The sequence below is a fragment of the Sinohyriopsis cumingii genome, chromosome 6 (assembly GCF_028554795.1).
Source record: "Sinohyriopsis cumingii isolate HCF-2022 chromosome 6, ASM2855479v2, whole genome shotgun sequence".
Taxonomy (NCBI): domain Eukaryota; kingdom Metazoa; phylum Mollusca; class Bivalvia; order Unionida; family Unionidae; genus Sinohyriopsis; species Sinohyriopsis cumingii.
In genome coordinates, this window is record NC_142966.1 from 76,267,176 (window position 1) to 76,295,098 (window position 27,923).

The 27,923-nt window shown below is 37.2% G+C and overlaps 1 protein-coding gene across 3 annotated transcripts in view; it reads left to right on the forward strand.

Moving 5' to 3' along the window:
• Window positions 1-27,923, forward strand: part of LOC149797249 (procathepsin L-like) — a 133,101-nt gene that overhangs the window by 33,082 nt on the left and 72,096 nt on the right. For 2 of the 3 annotated variants that reach the window (XM_089961948.1, XM_089961949.1), the window contains exons 5-8: window positions 10,957-10,989; window positions 15,428-15,616; window positions 18,317-18,482; window positions 22,885-22,990. In XM_089961948.1, the coding sequence (XP_089818074.1) occupies window positions 10,957-10,989; window positions 15,428-15,616; window positions 18,317-18,482; window positions 22,885-22,990 (494 nt within the window). Of the gene's footprint in view, window positions 1-10,956; window positions 10,990-15,427; window positions 15,617-18,316; window positions 18,483-22,884; window positions 22,991-24,042; window positions 24,156-25,805; window positions 27,079-27,923 lie in introns of those variants that run through there. The other variant, XM_089961947.1, reaches the window with a different exon arrangement.

Below are 27,923 nucleotides of genomic sequence, written 5' to 3' on the forward strand. Positions count from 1 at the left end.
ATATTTTGTCCCAGATCTCCTTTTATAGCAATGTCAACAATATCAAACTACCACGTACTGACGGTTAAATAATTAAGATGTACAAATTTGCGGTCAACGTGGTAGGTGCTTCCACCTTCCTGGTCAGTGGTCGTGCCAGAATCCACTTTGAAAGAAATGACACGCAGTACGGAGGTATGTCCCACCACGTTGTTCTCCACCACATCAAAGTGCACAAAAATCAAACTGAGTCCTTGGTTCAGTTCTATAAAAGATCTAAAATACTTCGAAAAATCCAAGTTTTTGATGATGAATGGTACGACCTCACCCTGGCTTAGTCATCTTGACATTTCCACCCAAAATGTCAAACAATTCGGGAAAAAATTGAATGGTCAACCTTTGTTATCCGGAAATTTGATCAGTAGGAGACGAGCTACTTGATGATACTACAAGGTGATATATTTTTGTTTTCTCTCCAATAATTTACCAGACAGTGCATTGAATCTGTCAGCAATCATGACCACCAAATGTTGACCACTAAAATAATAGCCTGCCGCAATTTTCGCAATATAGTTGTACCATGGAGTAGTGGGGGCTACTTGTCGTTTCTTAGTTATCTACAGTTGGGTTTTTATCCAAGTGCTCTTGCACTTGGGCGTCTAGAACCTCGACCTCTGAAGTGTTTTGCTTTTCAAACAGCACAATGTATTGTGGGGAAACACCTCAATGAAACTGTCACTGGGTAATGTTAAATAAAATTGATTGTTGTAATTCATAATTACAGAATTCCGCTGTCTGAGTGTCCGAGGGTCATTCGAAGTCAGATGAGTGTCTAAAAAGAGGATTGATGTTGAAGTGGTGACTGCCGTTAGGCACAAGACTCCCGTTGTTCCCGTTAGAATAGTTCAGGGAAGAATTGAGAAGAAACTGCTCAGTAACATGGTCCATAATTGTTTGTCTCATTATTGTAAACTCACATTCGCAATGGCAGCACCGATGACACATAACAAAGATTTGGCAGAAAATACGACTTGCGTTTTAAGCACACGTTCTCTACACAGTATTCACAAGGGATGCTTTTGTAAATCTAGCAGAGAAGAACTGTGTGAAGGAGTGGTCACGGTTGTAGTGGCAGCTGAGGCTGTGTTGAAGGGCATGATGGTCACCTCTTTTTATAGTCGATGACTTGCGAAGCATCCATCCAAGAATCAAAACTGGGAGGATATCCTTTTTCGACCTACTTTGACTTCTTTGACACGTCGTTTTTCCACTTTACTTCTCATCGTTCGAGATTGTTTTCGATCTCGTAAACTTCGTCTTCTTTCTTAGTCACGCGATGTAACTCGGGCAATAAAACGTTCATTTTAACACTTCCCCGTTCATGTCTTCCAAAGACGGCAGGATGACGGACACACGCTCGTCCAGTGACATGAAAAGATTCAGTGGTCCAGTTAGGTAAGTAACCTTGGGCGAAAGTATGTTTGGTTTTGCCAAAACGCACCCAATCTCCTGCTGCCAATACTCCACCTTTCTTGGGGACAGCCACCGTAGGGAACGTACCAAACAGGCGCACAAAACAGTCACTTCTTTGTCGGAAATCACTTCTGGCGGGGGGTGGGGTGGAAGCATATATGATGCTCCGATGATAAGATTGGTTATATAAGCTTCGACCAGGTGTGGTGAGACGTCGATGCATATGAGAATGTGTTGATGTGTAAAATATTTCCGCATGCGTTCTTTCAAGGTGCACTGAAAACATTCCATGATGCTGGATTTGGTTTCGAAAATCTCGGTGGTGAAAGAATGAATGTCACGTTTCTTTAATTCTTTCTGGAAATCTTGGTTCAGAAATTCTGTGCCTTTGTCGGGTTTCTATCAAAGAGGGTGACGACCACTTTATTTCAACACCAGCTTGAGGGCTCGCACTAACTCTTTGCTCGATCTGAAAGTCAATGACACGACCCAGACAAACTTAGAAAAGTCTCGACGACACAAAACAACTAACTGTAGCTACGATTGTAGGTGGCCAAATGAGAGACATCGTCTAAATCGATTTGCCATTGATTATCGATGCCCTCATGGGCCTGTTTTTGTAACCATTGTTACACTTGAAGTAAACGGAGAATTTTCAGTCGGGTTTTGGCAGCATTTCTTAACTCATCCGTAATGTGCAGGATGAGCTGGATCGTACTAAATGCTGGCCAACACCTTCTCCATTTTTAATAAGTCATCCACTCTTCAGCGATGCTACTCTCGTGTGGTATTTTCTTAGATTATAATGCTTTGCGTGTCTGACAAGCGATAGATGGGTGTCGAGGAGGAGGATGTCTGAACAGGGGTAATCGTTTCTTATTTCACTTTCTTCACCTTCCTTTTCTCTTCTGTGCAATAAGGGGTGGCCATAATTTTTCTAATTTATCAAATTCTGGATGTGAGTGGTGAGGTTAACTGGCTTATTTTTTCTGGTTGTGTTGTTAACTTGCGAACTTTTTCTGGAGTTTGAAACTTTTCTTCTTCACCTTTATCTGTCTTGGTCACTGTGGGTAGTGGTGATGGACTTGTCATCAGGGTCATACAGTCTTTCAGAGTCGGCTGAGCTGGTTCCTCTAAAGGTTTTTGGTGAAAGAGTAGCAGTCACTCCAATACTTGACCGTACTGTTGCGATTGTTCTATTTCTGACAAATCGCTGAGATTGTGTTGTAAGTGGAACATTTCGGTCAAATGAGGATCGTTATTCTTGCCAACGATGGTATTTAATCCTTCGTTTGTAAGGCATTAAAATCAGTTTTCGTGATTCCATCAGGTTTCAGTGGTCACGTCTAAGATCTTTTAACTCCAGATATCCCTTTTATGTATATAGAAGTATGGGTAAATTACCTCCCAGAAGTCCTAACGTAGGCCCTACTATAGCTTTGGCAAGTGATGATAATGGGGTATAACTCCTCTGCGTTGTACCAACATATTTTCTGTTGACGGATGGGGATTTTCTTTTGAATGATTTAGTGCAGAACGTTTGGCTGAGTTTATTTTCTTCTGATGTTTATACAAACGTATCGTACCTTTCACGACATTCAGACAAACTTCGCTCGCAGTATCGATGAGGCCTTTGGAGGATGTTTGAATGAGTATTTTTCGCACGGGTGGAGACGCTTTGGACAGGACGGACGTGTCCACATGTTTGAATAAACAAGGAATCAGTCCTTTTCTTTTATTTTCTTTGTGGAGTAAAGAAGGCATTTTGTTGGGGGGGGGCGGGTGAAATATGTGTTTGTCGGTTCCGGGACACACACCAAAAATACACTAACGTCGATGACTTGCCACACGCCCGTTTTTCTTTTTGGACTATGGCTTCGTTAAAAATGGTGACGATGTGTTTTTCAAAATTTTTGGACAGGAGAACAACGATGATGACGGTGTGCAGTTCGTTCATAGGACGTCTTTGGGCGTTTAGAAGCACACATATATATACTCTGCAGACCATAGCGTCCTTTCATCTTGTTTTAATGAAAGTTTTTGTTCAAGGTTTTGTTTGAACTGATTGACCATATTTTATATGCCAGGCAATACTCCCCTTTGCTGGCTTCTCCTTTTCTGTGAACGATAGGGTCTTTTCTAAGGGTGGCGTAGATGCTAGGCTAAGCCATTATTTGGATGACGAGACGGTCCTTGTTGTGTTTTTTTTTTTTCCTTTTTGGACATGAGAACGACGAAGGTGACGGTGTGAACTTCTTAGAGGGGGATCTTTAAGCGTTCAGGAGCAAAAAATCACCGATTCCCATCCGTTGCCTCGTGTCCTTTTTATCCTGGAATGCGTCGCCACTGATTGTCTTTACATGGTATAAACTTGATGATAGGCATCACGCTTAGTGAAGAGGTTGGCAAAGGACTAAATTGGGACAGTTCTGGCTTGGATAAATCCAGTAAACTTTGCCCGATCTCTATTGGACTTTGATTTTGGTGGCAGTTACTTTGTGAGCTAAAGAGGAAGAAGGTGTCGCCACTTTAGGAGACGTTCTTGGAGCCGTGGGTTTCCATTGTTCATCAAATGTCAAATTTGGTTAGTATGGCATCACCAGCGACGGAGAAGTGAAAGAACCTGTGGCTAGTGGAAACGCGGTCAACGTCGCTGGAGGTCGTAGTTAGAGAATGTAAGATTACGTCCTGGACGAAGTGTCTCTCTTGCGGGTAAAAGCTGTTTTCAGCGACCCAAATTCATGGGATACACGGCAATCGCTGTATCACGAGTGATAACGATCGTGGTATGATAGTCCGTTTTTATACCTATTTTGTCAGAAGTAATATGTGTACATTTGCACAAAACTGATCGTACTCCGTCGTCGTATCCATAATCGTTTAGCCACTAGTTCACACGTCAAACACCGCATATAATTTTCCTTTATATACATAATTTGATAGCGCAAAAGATTTTGGTAATCCTTTAACTTTTCTGTTGGAATTCGATATAGTATTACCACCTTGTAAATATTAGGATTAGTAGCCAACAAAGTCTTCTGGTCGTCGTCCAGTTCCAAACTGTCTGACCAATGGAAAGTTTTCAAATGAATGAGTCCTCTTATACTACTCAGGTACCTGTGATTCCAACATTGGTGACGTAAAGGATGCAATTGTTCTTTGCGTTTGACGTCTATTTTGACCAATTCTCGATAAAATCGTTCTCTCAGTTCCAGATGTAGATTATGAATGTCCGCTTCTAAACTAGATATTCACAGCAATGTCTTTCTTTTGATTCAGGCAATAAGTATGCTTTTTAAACAGAACTTACCATACTCCAGTAACGAATCGAAATTTTTTAGTTACTAGTTTGCACACTACACATCGCACAGAATTTTCCTCTACATACAAAATTTGATAGGGTAAAATATTTTGGTAATCCTTGAACTCTTCCTCTGGAATTCGTTGTAGTATGGCAACTATTTAAGTAGTAGGATAAATAACCACCAAAGTCTTTTGGTCTTCGTCCAGTTGAAAAATGTCTGACCATTTGAACTCTTTCAAATAAATCAGTCCTCTTATAACATTCGGGAACCAGTGTTTCCAACATTGCCGACGTAACGGACGAACTTGTTTCTTGCGTTTCACTTGTATATTGACCAACTCTTGACACAGCATCGCAGTCACGTTTTATCTCGCTTGATAATTGCTGTTTAAAAGGATTCATTTTTCTCGGTTGTTGTTGGTAGTTACAATGAATTATCGGTCGTGGACGTTATCCCTTATATACTAGTCGTAATGAAATCTCTGTACATCATTCCTTTTTTATTCCTAGTTTTGGAAGTCTTCCTTTTGTCTTCCTGGACAAAGGTATTGCCTTCTCTAAGATACCGTCATATCTGTACCGTATTGTAGTCGGTGGAAAGACCATATAAAGGTAAGGACAGTGCGGAGACCATTGAGTATGTACCAGAATAGCTGAATCTTTATAGGTACATCGATCCATTCGCAACTTCAGACCATAAATGAAACATTGGACTTCGTATCCCAATCTAGTCTCAGGTTCCAAGTAGACAAATCATGTTCTAGCCAAAAGAATTCACAGTAATTAATCCTTCCCCATCGGTGGGCTATTGTTTAAACGTTTCCAATCGCTTGGCACACTCACAACAGTCAAGCAAGAAGACAGGAAAATGGTATAGTTTGAACTTGGAGTTTTCAGTGGGTCTCTCCCTCAATTCTTGCTGTGTTTTAGTCATCCTTCTTGTTGGTGACTATCCTCTTGAAGCCGTTTTTTTATACCGGCTTGTCCGTAAGGTAACGTGCAGTGATTGGAATCCGCACTCGCTTGTGGTACACGATATTATACAATTTTTCCAAAGGTCGACTGCCGATTCGGTGTGTGGCTAAACGTACAATCTTGTCAGACTGGTAGGTGGTCACTTTAACATCTTGATCCTCTCCTCATTGCAAGGTTTCAATACCCCAAAGTTCACCACTTGACTGGTGCGATGATTGAGAGCCAATCGTTTCACTTTACACTCCGTGTGCACTTCTTCTTGGGGGTTCCGTTATTCGACGCCGTAACGTTTGGGACCGCCACTAGCAAAACTTGGAATCTTGTCGTTGGGGTGCTCACCCGTCCAGGCTCCTAGACGGTTTCCTTTGATGACGGGGTGACGTTGACCCAGGCGATCGATGTAGATGCAACTGTCCGTGTAAAAAAAACATAGCACACTATCTCCTAATTGGTGTAAAGCCTCGTATAATTTTAAGCAACATGGGCTCGCATGTAACCGGCAATTCGTCAGCGTTTTCAACGTCCAGTTCTTCTTTGTAATTGACTAAGGTCTAGTCTTCACGAAGGACGTCTAAGCGTTTCATGTATTTAGTTTGTCGTGAATCATCTGAAATTAACTGGAAGGTTCTGTCAAATACTCCGTCTTGGGTAAACACGGTCGTTATGCCATTTTACCCCACAAGCAATTAAACATCGCTTTGGCAAACGATTGCCGTTCTTTGTTTTAATCCACGTGGCCTAAAGAGATGTCTTCATGCTCCCAGTATTACTCTTTGAATTTCTTTCGGTCTTCGCGAGCGTGGCACCAGGAAGGATAGCCGCTGGCTTCTTGTTTCAGTTTCAGAAAGACATTCACATAGTCGGCGAAAATGCCTTTCTGAGTCTCGGCACCCTTGTGGTATTGATCTGTCTTGAAAAAGTGGTAAATTTCGTACACTTCTAATAATAATTGTTATCCCAGGTCCAGAGCCGTAAACAATTTCGCCCTGACCCATTTCCCAGTCAAGGCGCGTTCTTCGTGGGTGTGCTGACAAAGTTGGTCTTGGTGTTACGTTTCGGCACAAGTACGGCACAATTGAAACATCAGAGATAAAAGAGAAGAAAGAAGACGAGGTGAATGTGAGTAAGAAGAGGAAAAACCCGTGAAAGTGAAGCAATTCAAAATACGTAGAGAGTGAACAAAAGATACAGAAGATGTCTATGAACATTTTATAGTGTTGTGTTGAGAATTGAATTGTATAGTTTGAACCAGAATAGACCAGACAGAAAACGTAAGTGTCTCTTGGTTATGATCTTAGAAGAAGGACATACACTCACGCACTCACACGTTCATCATGATGCACTAAAAAAGGATTTTGAGTTTTAATTGATTTTGGCAAAATGGATACTATCTCTATATCTTTTGGAGAGAAGTGGGTGGACATTAGAGGGACCGCTGGGTGTTCTTTTTAAGAAAACAAACTCAGAAATGTGAAGCAATCAACTTTTACTTCATTAAGCCTTTGCCACGGCCAATGCCTATTTCTGGACTTGCTAATGCCGACGATTTGGTAGAAATCTCATCGGCTGGTATCTCAGGTGTAGTAGTTGGATTAGGCTGTTTGGCTCGGGAAGGTCTTTTTTTCTTGGGTTAACTTAAAGAAGTTTGATACATTTCTTCAGACACCTTAACTCTGCCAAAATCTCTAAGAGTACCGTCTCTGTTTGACTTTCACTGTACTACTTCTCTCTTAGACCTTGTTTCTTCTCTGCTGCTACTTCTTCCTGTCGTTTCCTTCTTCTTGCCTCTTCTTCACACTGTTGTTGTTGAAGGAGAAAATATTGTTCTGCTTATTTCTACTGCTGTGAAAATTTCTCCAACTCTCTTTTCTCTCTTTGCTTAAAATCATGGACGTGTGGTAAAGAAGGAGAAGGTGGCGGAGGTACTGGTACCGCAACCAATTCCTGCGAAGAAGAGAGAAAATCCATTAAATCCCAATTAAAATCGGTCTCTCTGGAAGTTAACTTTGGTAGCCGCTGATATGCCATCGGTTCTCGTTTCCATGGCCGGTACACCCAAATTCATCATCATTTTAGTTTCCGTCATATTTTGACGCATTGATTCACTACGCACAGACGCTAGCTCATCTATATAGGGAATATGACGGATTGGAAGACAGACTCCGCACTGTGACTAAATTTTGTAACGCGTGTTAGGATTGATAACAAAAAATAAATCCGTTTCGATCCACTCTTATACTATAAATAACAGCGGTTCACTTCATTCCTTTCACTTGTTCTCATTACAAGATGTAGACTCTCGTTGAACCATCTACTCTCGTGTTGTCGATGCTGTTCTGTAAGGACTTACCCATATATGTCAAATCATGATGGACAATCATCGGGATCAGCGATATGTGTAACAAGATAACCGAGTGGGATATTTCGGATTGACAACAGAACACGTTTTGACGACACAGATATATATGGTTTAATGTGGTGATTTATATGAGCAGTAGATTATGAAGATGTGTGCGTGTTTATAATCCAAATATTGGATTATTTTAACATAAAACGCGCAGAGTTCAGTAACACAAAAAAACACAGGATAAATGATTCACAAATGATTCAATAATGGAAAGATGAATATAGTTCACTCAAATAGTAAACGATGTAAGCTTTTTACTCATAGTAAATGTATTCGCTCAGGTAGCGAAATTATGTTGCTAAACACAAGAACGGATATACCATCTATCTTTCCAGTCCTGAATGATACACTGGGTCTTACTAACCCAAACTTAGCCTACAGCTAATAAAATACATGTACGGAGATACACTCCGTTACCCGTGCACCATATCCGCTCCACAGCTCCTACGAATCAATTTCACAACTGCTACAGACTCCGGACCCTCGGAAACTATGATCACTCGGAACATTAGACCCTCCGGACACTCCAAATATTAGACCCTCCGGACACCCTGGTCCTTTGACGGCTCTACAGCTGGGTCACCTTAGTCACTCTTGACATTAGACACTCCGGTACCTTAAACGGTCCGGACAAACGGACGTTTCTACACTCAGACAACACCGGACACCCCGGATATTCCTACCCTCAGACAACACCGGACACCCCGGATATTCCTACACTAAGACAACACCGGACACCCCAGATATTCCTACCTTCAGACAACACCGGACACCCCGGATATTCCTACCCTCAGACAGCTGAAAATATACCCGATACAGTGTACTAAACTTGGTACAGACATAATAACGTAAGGACGTCATGCATGGTAAGTTATAAAGATTATATTATTATGGCAATTACAAAATGGCCGGTTCAATAGTAAACCGAACCCTGCTAAATAAGACTATAGTAAACAATTCTTTAAAAAAAAATGTAGCTTTACATTACCAATATAAATCCTGTACTACGTTGCAACAAGAATAAAAAAAAATGCACGCATTATGCTGTATAAAGAAAACTATATAACAAACATGCAAAGGTAAATATGGTAATAAACTAGTTATCATTTAAGACCAAAAAATTACCTACCCCTACTGCTGGAGTTGTGCGAATCCTTTAAGCAGGCCGCTTGCTGACAAAACCATTAGTATTGTAAAGACCCTTTACATACAGTAAAGTATTTATACGTTTAGACTTTTCGTTTTGCCGTATCGAAAGCACCTTGCACGTGTGGCATAGGTCGAATCGTACTCACGATTTCGAAATACAATAGACCATATACATAATCACCCTCGGGCATCGTTGTACAGCGAAAGAAACGAAACCCGAGTACATGTATATAATGAATAACATTTACACCATTCCGTGACAATATGAGAGGTTGGAAAAGAAGGATCTGTGTGGAGAGACAAGGCTGTCTGAAGATAGTCCTTATCTACGGTCCAGAAGTCAGAAGAAGTTTGAGGAAGAGAAGAAGACTTATGTAATGCCCTTTATTTTAACGGAATGGTGTAACAAAAAAAAACGACTTTTTCAGGGCAACTCCATTGTCTCGAAAAGATTTATTCTCTTGCCTAATTATTTTAGGTGTAATATATTGGTATTCATCAATGTATGTATGTATGTATGTATGTATGTATGTATGTATGTATGTATGTATGTATATATGTATGTATGTATGTATGCATGCATGTATGTATGTATGTCCTTATGACTATGTCTATGTATATCCAGTTATATGTACTCTCCCGCCAAGCATTCTACTTTTTATCCCGCTCTTTTGTCCGATTGAGGTTAGCCCCTTGCTACATTGTTCCCAGTGGCTAGTACCATGACGTCAATTCCAAATGTTCCTAAGCAGTCCCATACCCTAGTCGCTATACTGTCCCAATATTTTTGAGGTTATACAGTCCCAATATTCCCCATGTTAAATTCCCCTTTGAGGCTAACGTTGCCACGATCTTTTTGACTGGGTTTTCCATTGAGACTAAAGTATCCAACTTCACTACTCACATATTGAGATGATGCGCTTGGGGATCTGGGTCTATGCAGTTTCTTATGTAATCTGTAAAACAAACAAAGAATATAGAGCCTCATCTGCCGGCACATTACATAAAGGCATATCAGGGGCTATGTTGTTTGTAGCCCGACTCGTCTTCTGAGCGAATACGTGTGTTAATTAATTTAATATAAATCCAACAGCCAGACAGGATTCTGTCTCGTTATGTACATCTGTATCGTTACATACACATTTAATGTTTTATGGCTGATCTGGCATTGAATACAGGTGTTTCATCCGTGTGTTTGTATCAGACAACCTGATTGGAACTACTTTGGTGTTTTCTCTGACGTCAGCGTGTTGATATCTTTAGCTGCAGTGAATCAAAATTTAACAAATTCCAGCTCGTTTTTAATTTCAATACTACTTTCAAGCTAAAACTATTTAGAAAGCGTTTAAAAGAAATGTGGTATGTAATACATTCGTGCTTAGTGGAGGTGGTTGGATGGTTATAAAGAATTATTTAATATGGCGCGTGAATACATCTCAGCCTAGCGGCCAGGACATATCCATATGCCGTAATAGATACTTTGTTTCCGCCAAATTATAAAAACAAATTATAAATCTTTGTGTATATGTTTCAGATATCAAATAATCTCATTATTACCAATCCTAAAAATGTAAGCTTTGAAATAAGACTGGGTTTTCATCAATTGTCAGTTTTACTTGTATTCATTTCTGTATAAAACCTGTTATATTTGCTATCTGTTCATTTTCAGTTACAATGTGGCTCGTGCTGGGCATTCAGCGCAGTAAGTATATCTATAGGAAATGTTGCATTTTCTGAATTGTTGCACGAGAAGCATGATCATTTTAATTGTGCTCAGTAAGTCAAACTGTAAAATATGATTATCAAATACAAATAACATATAAGTAAAAGACAAGTGTCACTTTGCACACATATGCATTCCTCCAATCCTAGTTAGAACAAAATACTGGCATATGATTGTATCAAGTTGTGTCTCTCCCGCTCATGTTGCTTTCTTTCTCTTCAGTTCCTCACTTTCATACACAGAGATCATCATCTCTTTTTGCTTGATTTCTTTTCACTTTCAATTTTAGATTGCCTACTTATGAACATCGTACTCTCAAGCTTCTATTTATTTAGTTAGTTCAGCAATGTACGTAATGCTATCTAATTTTCCAAACTAATCTTTAATAGTAAAGCTTATACGTTTCCGTTTATGGTTATTCATTGTAAATACCCAGTAATTAACACTTAGGCACATATTTGTTTGAATGACTACAGCAAGAACAATTCTTAATCAACAATGTATATATTTTATTGCCAATGGACGATATTATTCACTGGTCAAATTATTGCGTAACGATGGTCTGACAAATCGTCAAGCCACTTGTGCGTCTTGGCGGCTTTCGTTTTCTTAATGCCTTATAAATCGTTGCCACAAAATTTGAACAACTGTGAGACTGACTCTGATGATTATCAATTACTTAAGTTAATTTAATTATACATTCAGTTGAGAATATTTCATCAACCACCGTTTGACGCTTGGTTGTGTATGCTAGCTGAATGAGCAAATGTATGTTGACTATTGTTTGAGAAACACACAATCTGATTAAAATCAGATCTCCGGTATTATACATAAAGATCTGACATCTACCACTTAGGAGTCATGTTCTGGTAACCTATGTTATTACCATAATCGCTAATTTTATCAACCAATCAGATGAAGTCTTATATCTTCGCGTTTGTAGACTGAACAGAGTGGATGATGAGCATTAATAGGTACCGAACAATTTGATTCACTTCTAGGATTTTTAGGCTGCATTTTTATTGGCCAATTCAAAGGTCACTAGAACATGACCATAAAGCGGTACTCGTCAAATCTTCAAGTAGGACATGGGAGAATTGGTTTTAATCAGATTGAGAAACACAACATGTATTGAAGACAAAAACGAAGAAGACTTCATTGCTTTAGTTTTCATTGGTCATTAGTAATTAAATTAACACTTATCTGTGTTGTCATCTTAAGAAATAAACTTCGATCAAAAAACTATAAATACAATTTACACAAACATTAACAAATAGAAAGGTTTATAATATTTGATACAATGTTATTTCTTGCTTCATTGTACAGTCTTAAATTATTTTCAGGATAAATGTTTTTCGTTCGGTCAATAATACCTCTGATCGAGAACATCGATCAGTTTTCTGAACTATTTGTTATCAATTATTGACAGAGGCCTGGTATCGGAAGCAATACTAATCCTTGTCTAGATTGTAATTATCTGAGTTTGTTGGGAGTTAGCTTGATAGTTATTTTCCCCTCTAAACAGTTTAACAATATTAGACTGACCATATCCAGCTGGTTTTCCAGCGAGTTATGATATCTCAGCCAAATAGATTACTGATCACATTAACATTAGAGTTACTCCATGACATACCCTCCGAATCAAGCCGTACTGAAAGATGAATCAATGTCTCTCCGTCAATAGAACATTAACAAGGGAAACAACTCTTGCTGGTTATACCCACTTAATTGGCCACCGGTATCCATGATATCAATTTACTATCTCTTGTCTGCTGTCAAGAGTGAATCCGTCTAAATGTATACGTATGCCAACCATTTCACTTTATCTTTTCAGTTGTATAGTAAGTCTGAATGTTTAAATATTGTACATAGAACATTTACGAGATCTCCATTCAGTTTATTAGTATTTTTGCATTTATCGTTCCGTTTGCTACTATGCATGTAAAATCGATCCGTGATAAGCAATTTTCAAAGTGGAATAGTCCCGCGCTGGTAAAGTTAAATTAATTTTAATTATATGTTAATTGTTGCACTTTTAAGACGCTTGGTAACGCGATTACACCCTTGTTCCAAACATTTCTATATTTTGTTGTATGAACTTGCTTGATAGTTTGGTCTCTTATCATTACACCCAAGTGCAAAAAGGGCAACCGATTCAATATTGTGGAGGACAAACAAGAGTTGTATTTGGCATGCACAGTGTACGTGTAATCACAAACATATAAGACTACTTGTCAAGGACAGCAGACATATGATCCAATGTTTAAAATGACAGTTAATCGGCATCCCACTTTCGAAACGTTGATGGCTTTAATGGTCGGATCTCCGTGTGTCACCACCACCACAATCAAAATACAAACCCATAGCCGGCGGCAACTGCGAATATCTCCGCAGACCCAATCGAATCCACTACGAGCGATTCCAGCTCAGTATTGGACTCGTGAATGTTTTAATATGTCCGACAGGACTTATTGTCCAAGACATCGGCGAAAGCTGGACGAAAATTGCCGTATCAATATGTTTAAGTCCTTTTCCCTGTTTGTCCATGGTTTATGAAATTATGGAAGCCAGAGGTGCGGGATTGAAGTAAAGTTAGCCAACCGGACCAGATCGCAAGTCAATTATCGTCCACCGCACGCCGGCTCAGCCGACAGCCAACCAGTCTAGCCGTCCAGACAATCTGTGTGCAGTTTATGGGCTCATCTTCTGCCATTTCGGACTAGCAAACCGGCCTGCCGACCATATGTCTCGAAATCACCAATTGTGACGGCATCTTACGCCCATCAAACTGTTTAGTCGTCCTCCTGCCCAGCCGAAAGTAACATACCTGTGTCATAAAGCGAATTGATATTACATTTGCAGCTGTGTGACCTAGCAAAACCAGCCTCGCCGGAAAATCATTCCAGGGTGCCTCGATGTTCGGTACTGAACATCGTGTGATTGGTGGGACTGCATATCCAACAGGGAAATTAACCACGTACGGTGATGATACGTCGTTGTCGTTACTGAATACAATGTTGTACCTCTGGACTCCGAGTGTACAGGATTAGTACAATTGGTCCGTCGAAGATGGGGTTACGACTTACCTGCCTTGATATTTAAGATACGAAGGCTCCTATAAAACATATTTCCACCAACAATCAATCCGACCTATACATCCAATCTTCTATGGATGTGGATGACGATCACCACAGTCCGTCATTCAGAACCGTACCACAGTCTTCAGACATTAAGTCAATTATAGGCATCTCACGGGTGAAATTAGCAATCCCGGTAAAGTAAGACCCTTTTTCTTTGGAGAGTCAATTATCCACAATAGTGTCACCCCACTGTTACAAATCACATACTGATATTATTGTCCAGATTTAACAAGTCTAGGCAAAGATGTTTCTGCCATCAATATATCTTTTTCTCTATACTGTAAAGTGGACAGACAAGTGTTTAACGCTAGATTGTGTCGACTTCATTCCTACTTGATCTCGCGTCTCTGGCGATTTTTCGTCTAGGTGAAAACACCCGAAGTGACCATGTGTGTCTGCTATTCGGTGAGCCGGGATCGTCAAGATAGTTGATATGGCTTCTCACCACACGATGGACAAAGTCCTCATGGTCTTATCGACTGTTCTAAGTTCTTGTTCTTTTCTTCCACCTTGCTGAAATAGTTATTATACAAGACTTGCTTCGTGGTGGCACTAGTTTTATAATGCATGGTGAGTGAGCTACCTGAACACTCTCTGTATCCAAACTACATCCAAACTACATGCTGGTCAGTTCCGATGTCTCAACCGTTCTGATTACGCAGACTGTTGTTTTTTATGGGTGTAAAAACGTGTCAGTAGCAAGTGAATTTAGGCTTCCTCTCCTCGATTGAATCTTCCAGAGAAACCGAGCTGCATGACTATGTACGTGCCCTTAGATATTATCTGAGGCTAACGATGACTATTCCGATCAACCGTAAAAGACCGTTTAAGACTGGAAAGTAAGACATTATGACACAAACGCTGGACGCTTGTCTAAATGGAGTTATTAAATCAGTAAACTTCATTGAGCAATTTCCATCATTGAAGACCTCAGTTCACAAAATATGAGATATTTTAAAGAGCCTTGCATACGAAAGAAATACACAGTCATATTAAATCTGTGTTTACTGAGACCTCAAAGAAAATCGTGCCAGTCTAACATCCAATATATCCAGCACAGGAGCTGAACATGAAACATTTGTTTTCGCTGATGATTATCTGATAGTGTTTCCGCTGACAATAGCTAAAGTGATAAATGCTTTTCTCTTGAAATCCTGGAAATTCGTTTTGGCCAGTATATGTTATTTCATTTGAGATTTTCGTTTTCTTCTTGCTTGATACATGTTGTAATAACATTTAACAAAGAATTAAAATTATATTTTTATTCTTTCTCTCAGACAGGATCTCTGGAGGGTCAGTACTTCCATAACACGGGTAATCTGATCAGTTTTAGTGAACAGCAGCTGGTGGATTGCTCCATATCCTTCGGAAACAACGGGTGTGAAGGCGGTTGGATGGATCAGGCCTTTGAGTACGTCAGGCAATATGGTATAGAGTCTGAGCTGGACTACCCATACACAGCTGAGGTATACATATACATTTTCTTGTCTTGCCTTCCTTAAATAACTCAACATATGTTTCTCTGTGGTCATGCCGCATTGCGATAATTTCATTTTAAGGTTGTTTCCAGGGAGAGCACGTCACAATGCATGTTTCCGATGAGACATTGAATCACGTGCCTTCGTTGTTTGCCGAATGTACGTTTAGATGGAATTGCTCTCGCTGTGATTTTTTTTAGTATTACACGCAACCCAACCCCCCCCCCCAATGTGAGCAATGAATCAATAATTCATTTACTCGTTGCTCTATAAGGAGAGTTTGCTTATAAATAAAGATAACATAACTAAAAAGAGAAATTTAACAATTTATTTTGATGATTTCGCAAAGTATGCCAGAACGTGACACACGGTAAACTAATACAGGTGAGGAAGGAACCAATGGGATATCAACAATTAGGAAATACATCCGAGTATGCAAACACGGCATATCAATGTTGTACATAAACCTTTGAAAGCAAAGGTGGGTGGGGAGTTTTTTTAATAACATTACAGGTCCATTAATGAAAATTACTTTGTTTTAAAAACGGGGTCTCATCTATACAATCAGCTGGTCTGTGAAGTTCTTATTTTGAAAAATGTTTGGTCTGCAGGCTAAGAAAAACACTCGTGATACACGGACCAGGGTCCAGCACTCCATTTGAAATACGGATAGAGTGTAGAACAGTGATACTGAGCAACTGAATGTAACACATTGATAGTGGGGAAACATGTTGAACATACATAAATGAGCAAATATGGCGCATATTGCTTATCTTATTCTGGATACCATTACTAGTCTGTACAACACTGACCCTGTTCAGCCACTGACTTATTCTACAGTAGATCTGGATTATCCCCGTTCAATATATCATGCAATGTATCTTACACTTAAGCGTGGAAATCAGCTCTGAGTATACCTGGTTCATGGTGGGATCCACGTTCTACATTAGAACATGAACTGATTATTTGGAAGTAAATAAAGATGTGTGGATCTACCATGTTAATGGTCTCGTACATGTTATTCATAAGTAAATGACCGCATATGGATATATTATGTACATGGCGATACATTCTTTACATAAGCACATGAGCAGATTTTGTGTTTGGGGTTTACATAATTCAACAAATGGGAGTTTAAGGATAACGTTATCTGAATAAACACACAATAAAACGCTGTGTATTGAGTCTTGCGTACATTAGTCATTGGTAACACTGCAATTGAAAGCAGATTTAAAATTGTTTCTGAATGTTAGAGACCGTGGCTGTATATATTAAAATTCCATGAGTTGCTGGCATCGTGTTCAAAAATAATTTAATCATGTCAGGAGTTACGAATGTAAAATGTTCACCGTATAAATGTATGGATAAATAAATTTTTAATATTTTATAAGAAGAGATTTTACAGATGGATTTATTCTTAAAGATGAAAGGTTGTCTTTCCTGGAATAAACATTAAACTGCTGGCAATATCTGTTTTCATGTTAAGGAAGGTATTAAGCGGTCATTTTTCCTCTCTCTCTTTTCCTCTCTCTCTCTCTCTCTCTCTCTCTCTCTCTCTCTCTCATACACTCTCACGCATGCACGCATGCGCACTCACACACGGGTACATTACAACCGCTAAAAGGAGTCATTACATCAATGACGCCAACTGTGCTGAAATTTTTGAAGAAAAACAACAAGTGCCGGAACCATAATATCACCAGTATTTCCGCCGTTCTCCTTTTGATATATATTTGTACTAGGAATAGACAGATACCGGGCCCCTGTCATCAGACTAGGTTGAGTTTTGCACTACCCGGAATTAACCATCCTGACCAGGTTTTAAGATAAAAAAAAGTTGATCTTCCCGGATTGGGTTCCGCCACCCGTAAGTAATAAAAACAATTAAAAAGCAAGGTAAACCCGTTGTTTTATGATTGCGAAAAGCGGTGGTGAGCGAGGTGGATGAGGAAACCTGACACAAAAGAAGTGGAGAAAGCTAACCCAGGTAAAACCCACCCAGCCAAGTAGTTTTCCACCTGTTACATGGAGCCGGTACAACGCAAAATTTCCTTATTCGACCATTACTAAATTTTTATATGCAAAGTTAAACAAACTACATTTTTAAACATCAAGACAACAAAGACTAATTTATAACCAACTAATATTTTTCTCGCGACAAATTGTTTTAGAATTGCACAACATTGTGCAGCATTGCTGAATGTGGCAGCCTGTCTGAAAATCTTGTTTTCGGTAATCCTAAACAGAAAGACATCTTGACATGGATTTGTCACCAAGAGACTTGCTTGATGTCTGATTAGTCCTAAATAAAAGCGATACTGGTTTAACATCCAATATGGCCACTATGTTGTTTCTCCTGAATGGATACAATTCAGCATGGTGGTTCACCAATGGACTTTGAATGATGTCTGACTGGTTCTAAATTAAAAGAGTGCCAGTCTTACATCCAACATAGAAAGATTGTTATTGCTCAAGAGTATCATAGATGATTTCAAATCTCAGCGGTGAACATGATGCAGCTGGAAATTACTTTTGGCCTGTAAAGTATCAGACCCTGAGAGGAACTCATGCATAAATATCCAGTAATAAAGTCGCTGATGAAATGTAATACTACACATCAGAGAAGGTTTGAAATGACCAAATTTATATTTTTAGCTTCAGTTATGTTTTTTATATAATTGAAAACAGGATGATAGCTGTAATTATGATGCTTCCAAGGTAGTGACAAAGGATACTGGCTGTGTGGATATTGAGAGTGGTGATGAGTTAGCCCTAAAGGAAGCTGTTGCTACCATCGGTCCGATTTCCGTAGCTATTGATGCAAGTCAAAGCTCATTCCAGTCCTATTCAGGAGGTAATTATAACACCATTCAGTTTTTTCTTCACCTTTGTTATATCCCCGTATTTGTAGAAGGAGTGGTATGTAGAGTTTCTATCAGCTCTCTAAAATAAATAGTCCTGAAAACCTATCACCCAATGTCAAGTTTAGGGTCTTTCATCATTTAGTTGTGATGCGGTGGGTGGTCAGTATTCTATGTTTAATTATTAACTTGGTATATGATTATTACATTACCCTTCCTAATGAATTGTTCCTTTACATAATTAAAGTAAACTTATGTGAATGGTTCTCTTCATTAATATTATTTCATTATTTTACTATACTCTTTTTCAGTATAAGAAAATGTATACCGTGCATGTGCAGTATCTGAGTCCAAAGAAAGCCAAACCAAATACTGTAGCTATATGACTCTACTTTGTTTGAAAAACCTCCACAGTTGTTAACAAAAATGAAATTATGTTGGTCGTTTTAATAATTTTAAAGCAAGTCTTTATGTTTGGGACATAAGCGGTATAGTTCTTTCCATTTCTGGTGCATTGTTTACCCTTCACTGGCCCAAACTATCACTAGTATTACTATCATCCGATGCAGAAGGGAAAAATCACCATTGGCTTTGTCATTAATTTGAATTCATGTGTTTTAGATCCAACGTGCTTTCCCGCATAATTGGCCATCATTTATTATCACGTTAATAACTGTAGTATTTAATTGGGAAGGTCGATGTTCTATAATCCTTCACGATTTTCTCGCCTAAAACCTCAGTCATAATTAAACGTTATCTTGGTCATTGCGAAAAGTCTTATATTTGTAATATCTACTACACTTGCTTAACATTCGTAACATAGCAGTTGATTTAGATTGCATTTTTGTGTCTTTTAAAAATATGTTGCATGAGCCCTTTGAATTTTATTATCGAAAAAGTGGTATGGTACAGCCTCTAAAAATGTGGTGTCTATTGGAATCATTGTGTCTGCACACAATCTAGTTAGAACACCTATGAAATGTGCCGAATAATATGGTTATTATGCTAAAATGCATATGGGAACAAATGAGTGTCAATTAGAGTTATTGCCTTTTATAACTGATAGATAACTGCAGTCTAGGACAAAATCTTGTGAATACAATCTAGTCTCACATTTTTGATACCACATTAGTGTGAAGACTTGGAGCTGGATGTAGGCTATAAGAAAGACTTGTGAACACAACAAGTCTTTGTTTTAGTGGATCGTCATTAAACTTTGCATGTGTTAAGAACATCGAGATCCGCATCTCGACATATCATTGTGCCACCTCAATGCTTTCTACATTTATCATTCTTTTGTGATCTGCTTCCTTATGCGGTGTAAGACAGATTTGTGGATTCAGCTTGTTTTACTCGGTTTCGCTGTTAACCAAAATAGCTAATTCATGGCCTTTTGTTCGCTATCTGACGTCAGCCTTCCGTTGTCTTTCGTCCATCCGTCCTACGGCATAAGCTAGCTACTTCTACTCTATCACGCTACGACTCGGATGATTGCAATGAAGCTTGACAAATACAATGGCAATGTTAAAAATCGTGTTATTATTACACGTCTGAATGAATGGTCACATTACCATGGACTTTCAGGAAATTCGCTTTATGATGTCTTGTTGGTTCTAAATAAAATGGTGATAATCTGACTTCTAAATGTTTTTCTTGTTCTTCTCCTGAGCGAAAAGTTATATCTACACATGGATTTCACCAAATAATTGATATCAAGCTGGTCCTGAACAAAATAAGTTCAGATCAAACTTCAAATTTGGCTACGATCATGAACATTAGTTCTTCTGAATGGTTGGTTATATCAAGAGCGGGTTCTTAGGAAACGTCTTCAAATAGCGTCTAGTTTGTCCACATGAAAATGGTACTAATTTTCTAACTTAATATAGCCGCGCCAATGGCTGATTATAAACTCGTATTGCTTAATATCAGATATGGTTTCAACACTCAACAGTAAAAAGCAAATCTGGTCTTCTGTTGAAGACCTTGATATTCGTTTCCGCAGTTAGATATGTTTTCCCTTCATGTGACTCTTTTTTGTTGATTGCTATAAAATTTGTACATATTATGGTCAGTAGGTTAAGATGTGCATACCGAACAATTTTGTGCGTTTGTTATTTTCTTAATAAGTATGGTCCTTTTTGGGTTCCACTTGGAGGCATTATATAGTTTGTAAAGTTCTTGCAGTTTTTGGTAGATTGCAATGAAACCTGATCTTAATACATAGTATGGTCATCCTCCGGAGATGTAAATGCCAAACACTAATTGTACTAGCCCTATTTTCGGAATAGTTCTGTCCTTTTCTTGACAATAGGCTCATCTCCAATATAAGATAGAGGTGGTATGCGAGAGATACAACGGAATATTTAGATGGCAAGTTAACTATCATTCCTCATGTTCCAATTGTATTTTGCTTGTCATTATTACTGATGAAAGTTCATTTGCAAAACTTTCATTTCTCTGATCTTCTTAAATATACAATTATAAAATTTGATTTCTATAGGCTTCTATTGAAATAGTATTCTTTGCCAGCAAATGTAGTTCACAGTTATTGGGTTTTGTTTCTGTTACAGATAATCTTGAGTATGAATTGTATGCACTAGTTTAGCACGACAATGGCTTACAGCAAAGGAAAAAAAGAAATAAAAATTATTGATGATGTAACTAGTCAATGAATCTAGCATTTTAGGTTGATCCAGTTCGTTTAGTCTCAAATAAGAGAAATATTTTATTATCAATTGCATAATGAGAAATTGAAAAATCAGAGGGAGAAGGATGATATCGCCAAGCGACGATACCACTTTTATTACCACAGTGACGATATAACTTTTGGAACTAGTTCTTCTGCCAATGTCGAAAATATATATTTCGTATGTCATTTAAAGATGTACGTTTATATTTAGGCCAATTTAACATTTTTGCTTATGCTCTTTTTCTCTTTCTCCACCAATATAAATATTTCGCAAAAAGTGCTAATAATATAAACTTTCACGTTTACAAGTATTTAATCAACGAGGAGGACTAAAACCAAAGTCCAAACAACAAAAAGTAGACTTTAGGTATGAAACTTTTTTGAATAATTCTTTACATGAATTGTGTACATTTTCAGTGACTGAAGTTAAGCCAAAGTCAAAACAACAAAAAGTAGACTTTAGGTATGAAACTTTTTTGAATAATTCGTTATATGAATTGTGCACATTCAGTGACTGAAGTTAAACCAAAGTCAAAACAACAAAAAGTAGACTCTATGTATGAATCTTTTTTGAATAAGCCTTTACATGAATTGTGAATTGTGCACATATTCAGTGACTGACGTTAAACCAAAGTCAAAACAACAAAATGTAGTCTTTTATGTTATGAAACGTTTTTAATACTTCTTGATATGAATCGTGCACATATTCAGTGACTGAAGATAATGATCTGTTGCATTTCGATATGTTGCCTTACCCGTGCACCCGTGCACTTTTTTAAGAACCTTCCGCTAATTCTTAGTGTCTAAACTTATATTGCAATTTGATACTATGTCACCGACACAGTGTCGTATGCCTCTCACACACTACGACAAGGGACACATTAGCAGGTAAAACGATTGGTTCATTATTAAAGATATGTTGCTTTTGTACCGTATCTAGCTCGCAAAAACCAGGCATTTATAATAACTGATTACAAATCCAAGTTAAGTGACACTCAAAATTGGGTGCTACGTCTGTTGAAAACTAGAACGAAAGCTTGCCAAGGCCAAACCGTTTAGTTTCCATGCATCAGCGAACAACAAAATAATCCAATTACATACAAGAAAACCCACAGTAATCGAAGTCTTTTCTTTAAAGTTGTTATGCTCTGAAATCTATCAGATGTGACCGCAATGATGTGACGTTGGTACAAGACAACTCCCCAACAAAGTTCAGTATGCCAATTCGTGCAGAAGCGTGTTAGGCAATCTGAGCAGCATTTGTTATGTTCACCTTCCTAAATATATCATAAATGTTTGTTGTAAATGAAATAAAGTAGCTGCAAGTCGCAATGGTACATAATGGAGAGATGAAAACCAAGGATTTGGAGGGTTTCTGCCTCATTATCAGTATATATATATATATATATATATATATATATATATATATATATATATATATATATATGTATATGTGTATATATATATATATATATATATATATATATATATATATATATATATATATATATATATATCAAGATGGATAATCTACGTTTTGGGGGAGTGGATATTAAAAAATATGTCACTCATGAAGTAGACAAATTTTTGTACTGTCACTCTTGTCTTCGCCAATCTTGATAGTTCAATCTTTGACTTCAATCTTCAAATAGTTCATGATATCTGCGCAAAACACGTAGATATTCTTTATCTATCTTACATTTCAGGGGTGTATAATGACGACGAATGCAGCAGTACAAAGTTGGACCATGGTGTTCTAGTAGTTGGATATGGCACAGATGGCGGCCAAGATTATTGGCTTGTAAAAAATAGGTATCAATATGATGTACAATGTGGTATCTATTATCCGAATATTTGGTACATACAAATTATATCCATCTAACGTTTCTAATACGCTGAAACCTTTCTTGAGACACGCGCAATTACATACATCTTTGATGTAGGTGTTTCTTTATACCATATATATCAAACAATTTCCTCCACCCATCTCAAAATAACAACACAAAAGCAGTTTTGCATTTATTAACACTTGTACTGTTTCCAGATAATTTATATCTTCAGCGTAAGTGGAATCCTAATTAAAAGTTTGAGTTGGTGCTTCTAAGATTAACTGCTGTGGTCATAAGTGTTGGATGGGGTTGGGTAGTCGGTAATTGAGAGGTGGGTGGGAAGGGGGTTGCTTTGATGTTTTTCGGCACAAGATGTGATACTTTTATGAAGCACACATGGGAAACAATACATCTTGCCAGCCTGGAGAGACCAGTTTAAATAGGGGCCTATTTAAAAAAAATTCACAGTATATACAAAAAAACTCTGTTATCTATGCAATGCCGAGAACCCAACGATTTGTTACATATTTATTAAAAAGATCCACATGGATACAAGTAGGGAGACCAGTATTTCGGCATTTGCATCAGAAGCTCGTACACAGAATGCAGCTTATTAAAGTCAGAATGTAAGAAACCAGTCAATTAAACGATCAGTTGGTGAAAAACTGTGATAGGTCCTAAAAAGGATGGTGCTTGTGATTAATGAAGACAACTAAGGTTAACTTTTATTGTCTTGGTCATGATGAAGCATTCATAATTTTGGAATTGAGAAATGAAAATAGTATTCTGTTTAACCCTTAGTTATACCGTCAGCAAACAAGGATGTAGAGAGTATAATGAAGTCACTTGTTTTTTTTTTTTTCATTTATATGTCAGACTGTTAATTACTTAATTTAAACTTAGTTCCTTTTGATGTCTGGCTATTAACGTTACACCTATTTCTGTAATGTCATAGATTTCATTATTGTGAAGTGTTATGACTTCTATAAGTTAGCCACGTAATACAAATTTATGATTTTTTTATTTTCTTTGCAGTTGGGGTGACAGTTGGGGGGAAAATGGCTACATTAGGATGGAGAGAAATAACGGAAATATGTGTGGTATAGCAACACAAGCCAGCTATCCATTAATGTAGATATAGAAAAGAGGTAAGCTTGATACATATGGGATGGGAGATGTACAGTTCTTCTTCATTAAAGCACACTTCATTCTATGTTGAATTTTAATACAGCAATCACACCATAGACCCGTTTAAAACATTCATATAGACAAAATAGTCTACTTTCCGATGTTTATTACCTCAGAGATTTAGAAACAATTTTATTCAAGTTTGTTGTCAACAAAACATTTTGTTTTTAATTAGCCACCTGAGTGGATGCCTAGTGTCCGCTATTCTATTTAATAATTACCTATAAGACATTCTCAACTGTCATCAGTACAAGTTGGATAAATTAGAGTTGTGCATCTTTAATGTGTAGAAGTGCGTGCATAATATATGCCGATATTTGCAACCTTAAAAGGCGTAAGGTGAGTAAGTCCATAATGAACGTCTCATTATGCATCCTTTATGATCCTAAGGTATGTGAGTTCATAAAGTATGCCTAAATTTGCATCCATAAATGGCCTCAGTGAATGAATGCATGGTGTGTGTCTATATGTGCTTTTAATTCCGCTTGATGTTACGCAGAAATTGTGGTACATTAAAAAGTCTTGTAAACAATAATTGGTTCTTTTTAGTCATCGATTTAGTTTCGTTTTGCCAACAATATGGGACAGTATATGCAGTCAAATTAATCCAATTAACTTAATTAAAATTCTGAGACTATAATACTTTATCTTTTTGTGCATTTATCAGTTATTATGTGATTGCATTAATGTATGTATGTGTTACGTCGTGCACCGATTGCAAAATCGGAGATAGAAATTAAATTACTTGGGAACGAAAATTCGTGATGTGTATACATCCAGAAATAGTTGAATAAGTTTAAGTTGTGCCATGATGCTTTTAAGAAGTAGATATGGAATATGGAAAGAGAACGTCTAATTTGAATTTTACATTTATGTATAGCTATTAGGAGAAATGTATCACATAATCTGCACACTTGGATGGAAAATATATTTTCTTTCAATAAAATAAATTGATTGGGAGTACAACATTATCACTCTCACGTTTGGCTTACATTCCAGACAAGCCCTGACATATCTGATCACGTTTCGTTTTTTTACAGTGACAACATGTACTAATGGCTTGATGCTTGGGATTACAGTACTTTCATGACGAAATTAAGAAACTATTTACGTACTAATGTTCATTACTGATACTGAAGCTAAATAAGCGTTGTTGCTTTAAATTTTGGCATGATTTATCTGTGTTTAATTGATAATTCTAGCAATCACATCATCTTTTACTGTCACTTTGGCTGGAAATTGTCAAAGAGAAGCACAGTTAGATTATAAGTAAACATAACTTGAGGTTTGGTATGGTTCAATTTGTAATTTTATTATTTACTGTTTGTTCCACAGAAACTGACTTTGCGAATGAAACAATGGCCTAAGATAATCCGATGCTTCACATCATTCATACGTTTTACCTTGGGAATTTCGTTGTTGTAAACACATGGTTGATAAGCTAAATTTTCAAAAGTTGGAACCAAAACATTCCCAAAATAATCAGCTTTTTCAAACTTAATTTAAATTTTAGTTTTTTTTAAATAATAACTATGTGAATATTATCATTTATTCCACTTTAAAAAGGACTGAATAAATTCTATTTGGACATCTGTTTTTTTATTTTACAGACGAGACAACGTCATGAAGATTTAAACAATGGCTTCACACCAAGAGATCCTTCCAAAGGCAAAGTTGAATTTCCTGACTCATTAATGGTTCAAGACCATCCATCCCCTACACTGAAGTGTAGACTTTATATTTATTTGATGTATTCTTTGGACGAAAAACACGCGAAGCTGTAAAGTGATGATAAAACAAAACTGTAATTGCTAAGTAGATCGTACTAAATTATTAAAATATCAATGTATTGTAGCAAAAATGACGCGTTCCACCTTCCATGCAAAGGACATCTTTATCTTCTTGCATCATCTTTCATGCTATTTTCCAGGAAAATGAGGCATTCCATCTTCCATGTTCAAATAGTTATGAATAACCATTAATTGTATTGTAATAAAGATCACCTGTTGTGATAGAATTGGTAAAATATAATAGGTCTTACAATTAGTACCATACTCTATATTAATATTACCCACCATCACTGTTTAATCCTGGATGTCTTTAAAACTACTTCGAAATAAGTTTACTTTTTTATGATTTATTATTTCATGTTTTTCTTGGTTCTTTTAATGTATGTTATATTACGGCACCATTTTCAAACTATTTCTGCATTTTTAAAGAAGAATTGTGTTAAATGTTTAAAGGAGAGCTGTATTATTATTTTTTTAAGTTTGTAATGCTTCAACGTAAGGAATTATTTTTACAGCTTCTTCGCTAATATTTGTGAAAACCTTTATATTCTACTTCAAATAATATTATACCATTGTAGGCACAAAACTGAATAAACCGCGTATACTCACTTATCAGCGAAGACAACCTGCAAACAACAAATATCTGATCTTCTGTAGAATAATGTACCTGTAGACCAGGGTTTATGTTCTACTATTTTAAATACTGCACAGACCCAGATCTGTCAGCGCATTATGCAACGGCATATCTGGGTCTGTGTAGTTTGCAGTTCGATTAGTCGTATAAGCGAGTATGTACTCTATATGATGCAAGTTTTATTATGTGTCATATATTTTAAAGAACACTCACTTTGACGTTTAGGTATGGTGATATCAAATGAAATATCTCTCAAACATATTTATCTTCATGTATGTGAACTGAAGCAATTTGTTCCCTTTATATAGTACACATCACCTGAATATATATAATATCCATCTGTAATGTGTAATGTGCTCATCTTTTAATTGTATTTGTATAAATAAAGAGCTTATTTGATATAACTGTAAATGATCCTTCCATATATTTCCAGTAACGCAAATAAATTGACAGCCTTCATTGGTTTTGACAAATTATTTTTTCATGCAGGCAAGAAAGTATCTTAATCTATCTGAAGATGAAATCTGAAACCACCATTGTCCAACTCTCCATTTCAAACAATGTAGATAAATAACGCATGAAACATGCAGTGATTTCTGAGATGTGTTTTTACTTGAGACGAAAATGAATATCGTAATCTTAAAAGTAGTTGTTTTGCTCTTTACTTAAGATACTTATACAGGCAAGTAAATGACTGCAATTGATTTGACCGTGGACAAGTAAACTTTTCCAAGAAAAAGATTTGCAAGAACTGGAAAGCTGATCGAGGTTCTTACTGCCTTTTGCATCCTACTGTGATAGGCATAGCATGATGAGTTCATAAAGTTTCTCTTTCTATATAAAAGAACGGAAACGTCATAATTCTTGACTAATGGTGATATCAAAGTTATCATTTAAAGACCATTCATTTTCTACTATAGAAACATTTTGAATATAGAGAATTAACTATAGAATGACTCTCCTTCATTGCTCTAAGAACGTGGACAGTGTGTATGTGTGTGTGTGTGTGTGTGTGTGAAAGAGATATCCAGTGTAAAATTATATCAAGCTGTTTCAGTTAATGACTCAGAATAACTGATTTAATGTTTTCTGAGTTGTTATGAACCGAAATTAAACTGTTAATACATTTTCCAATACTATGTTTCTTTCTATCTCTCTCTGTCCACCAATTAAGATGCATTTCAAACCATAAAACTTTCCCAAATGCTGGACTTGAATAAATATTTTAAGATAGTTAAAGAGATTTTAAAACATAATGAGATTTTGTAGCTTGTTTGTCGACAAAAATTAAGAAATTATCATGA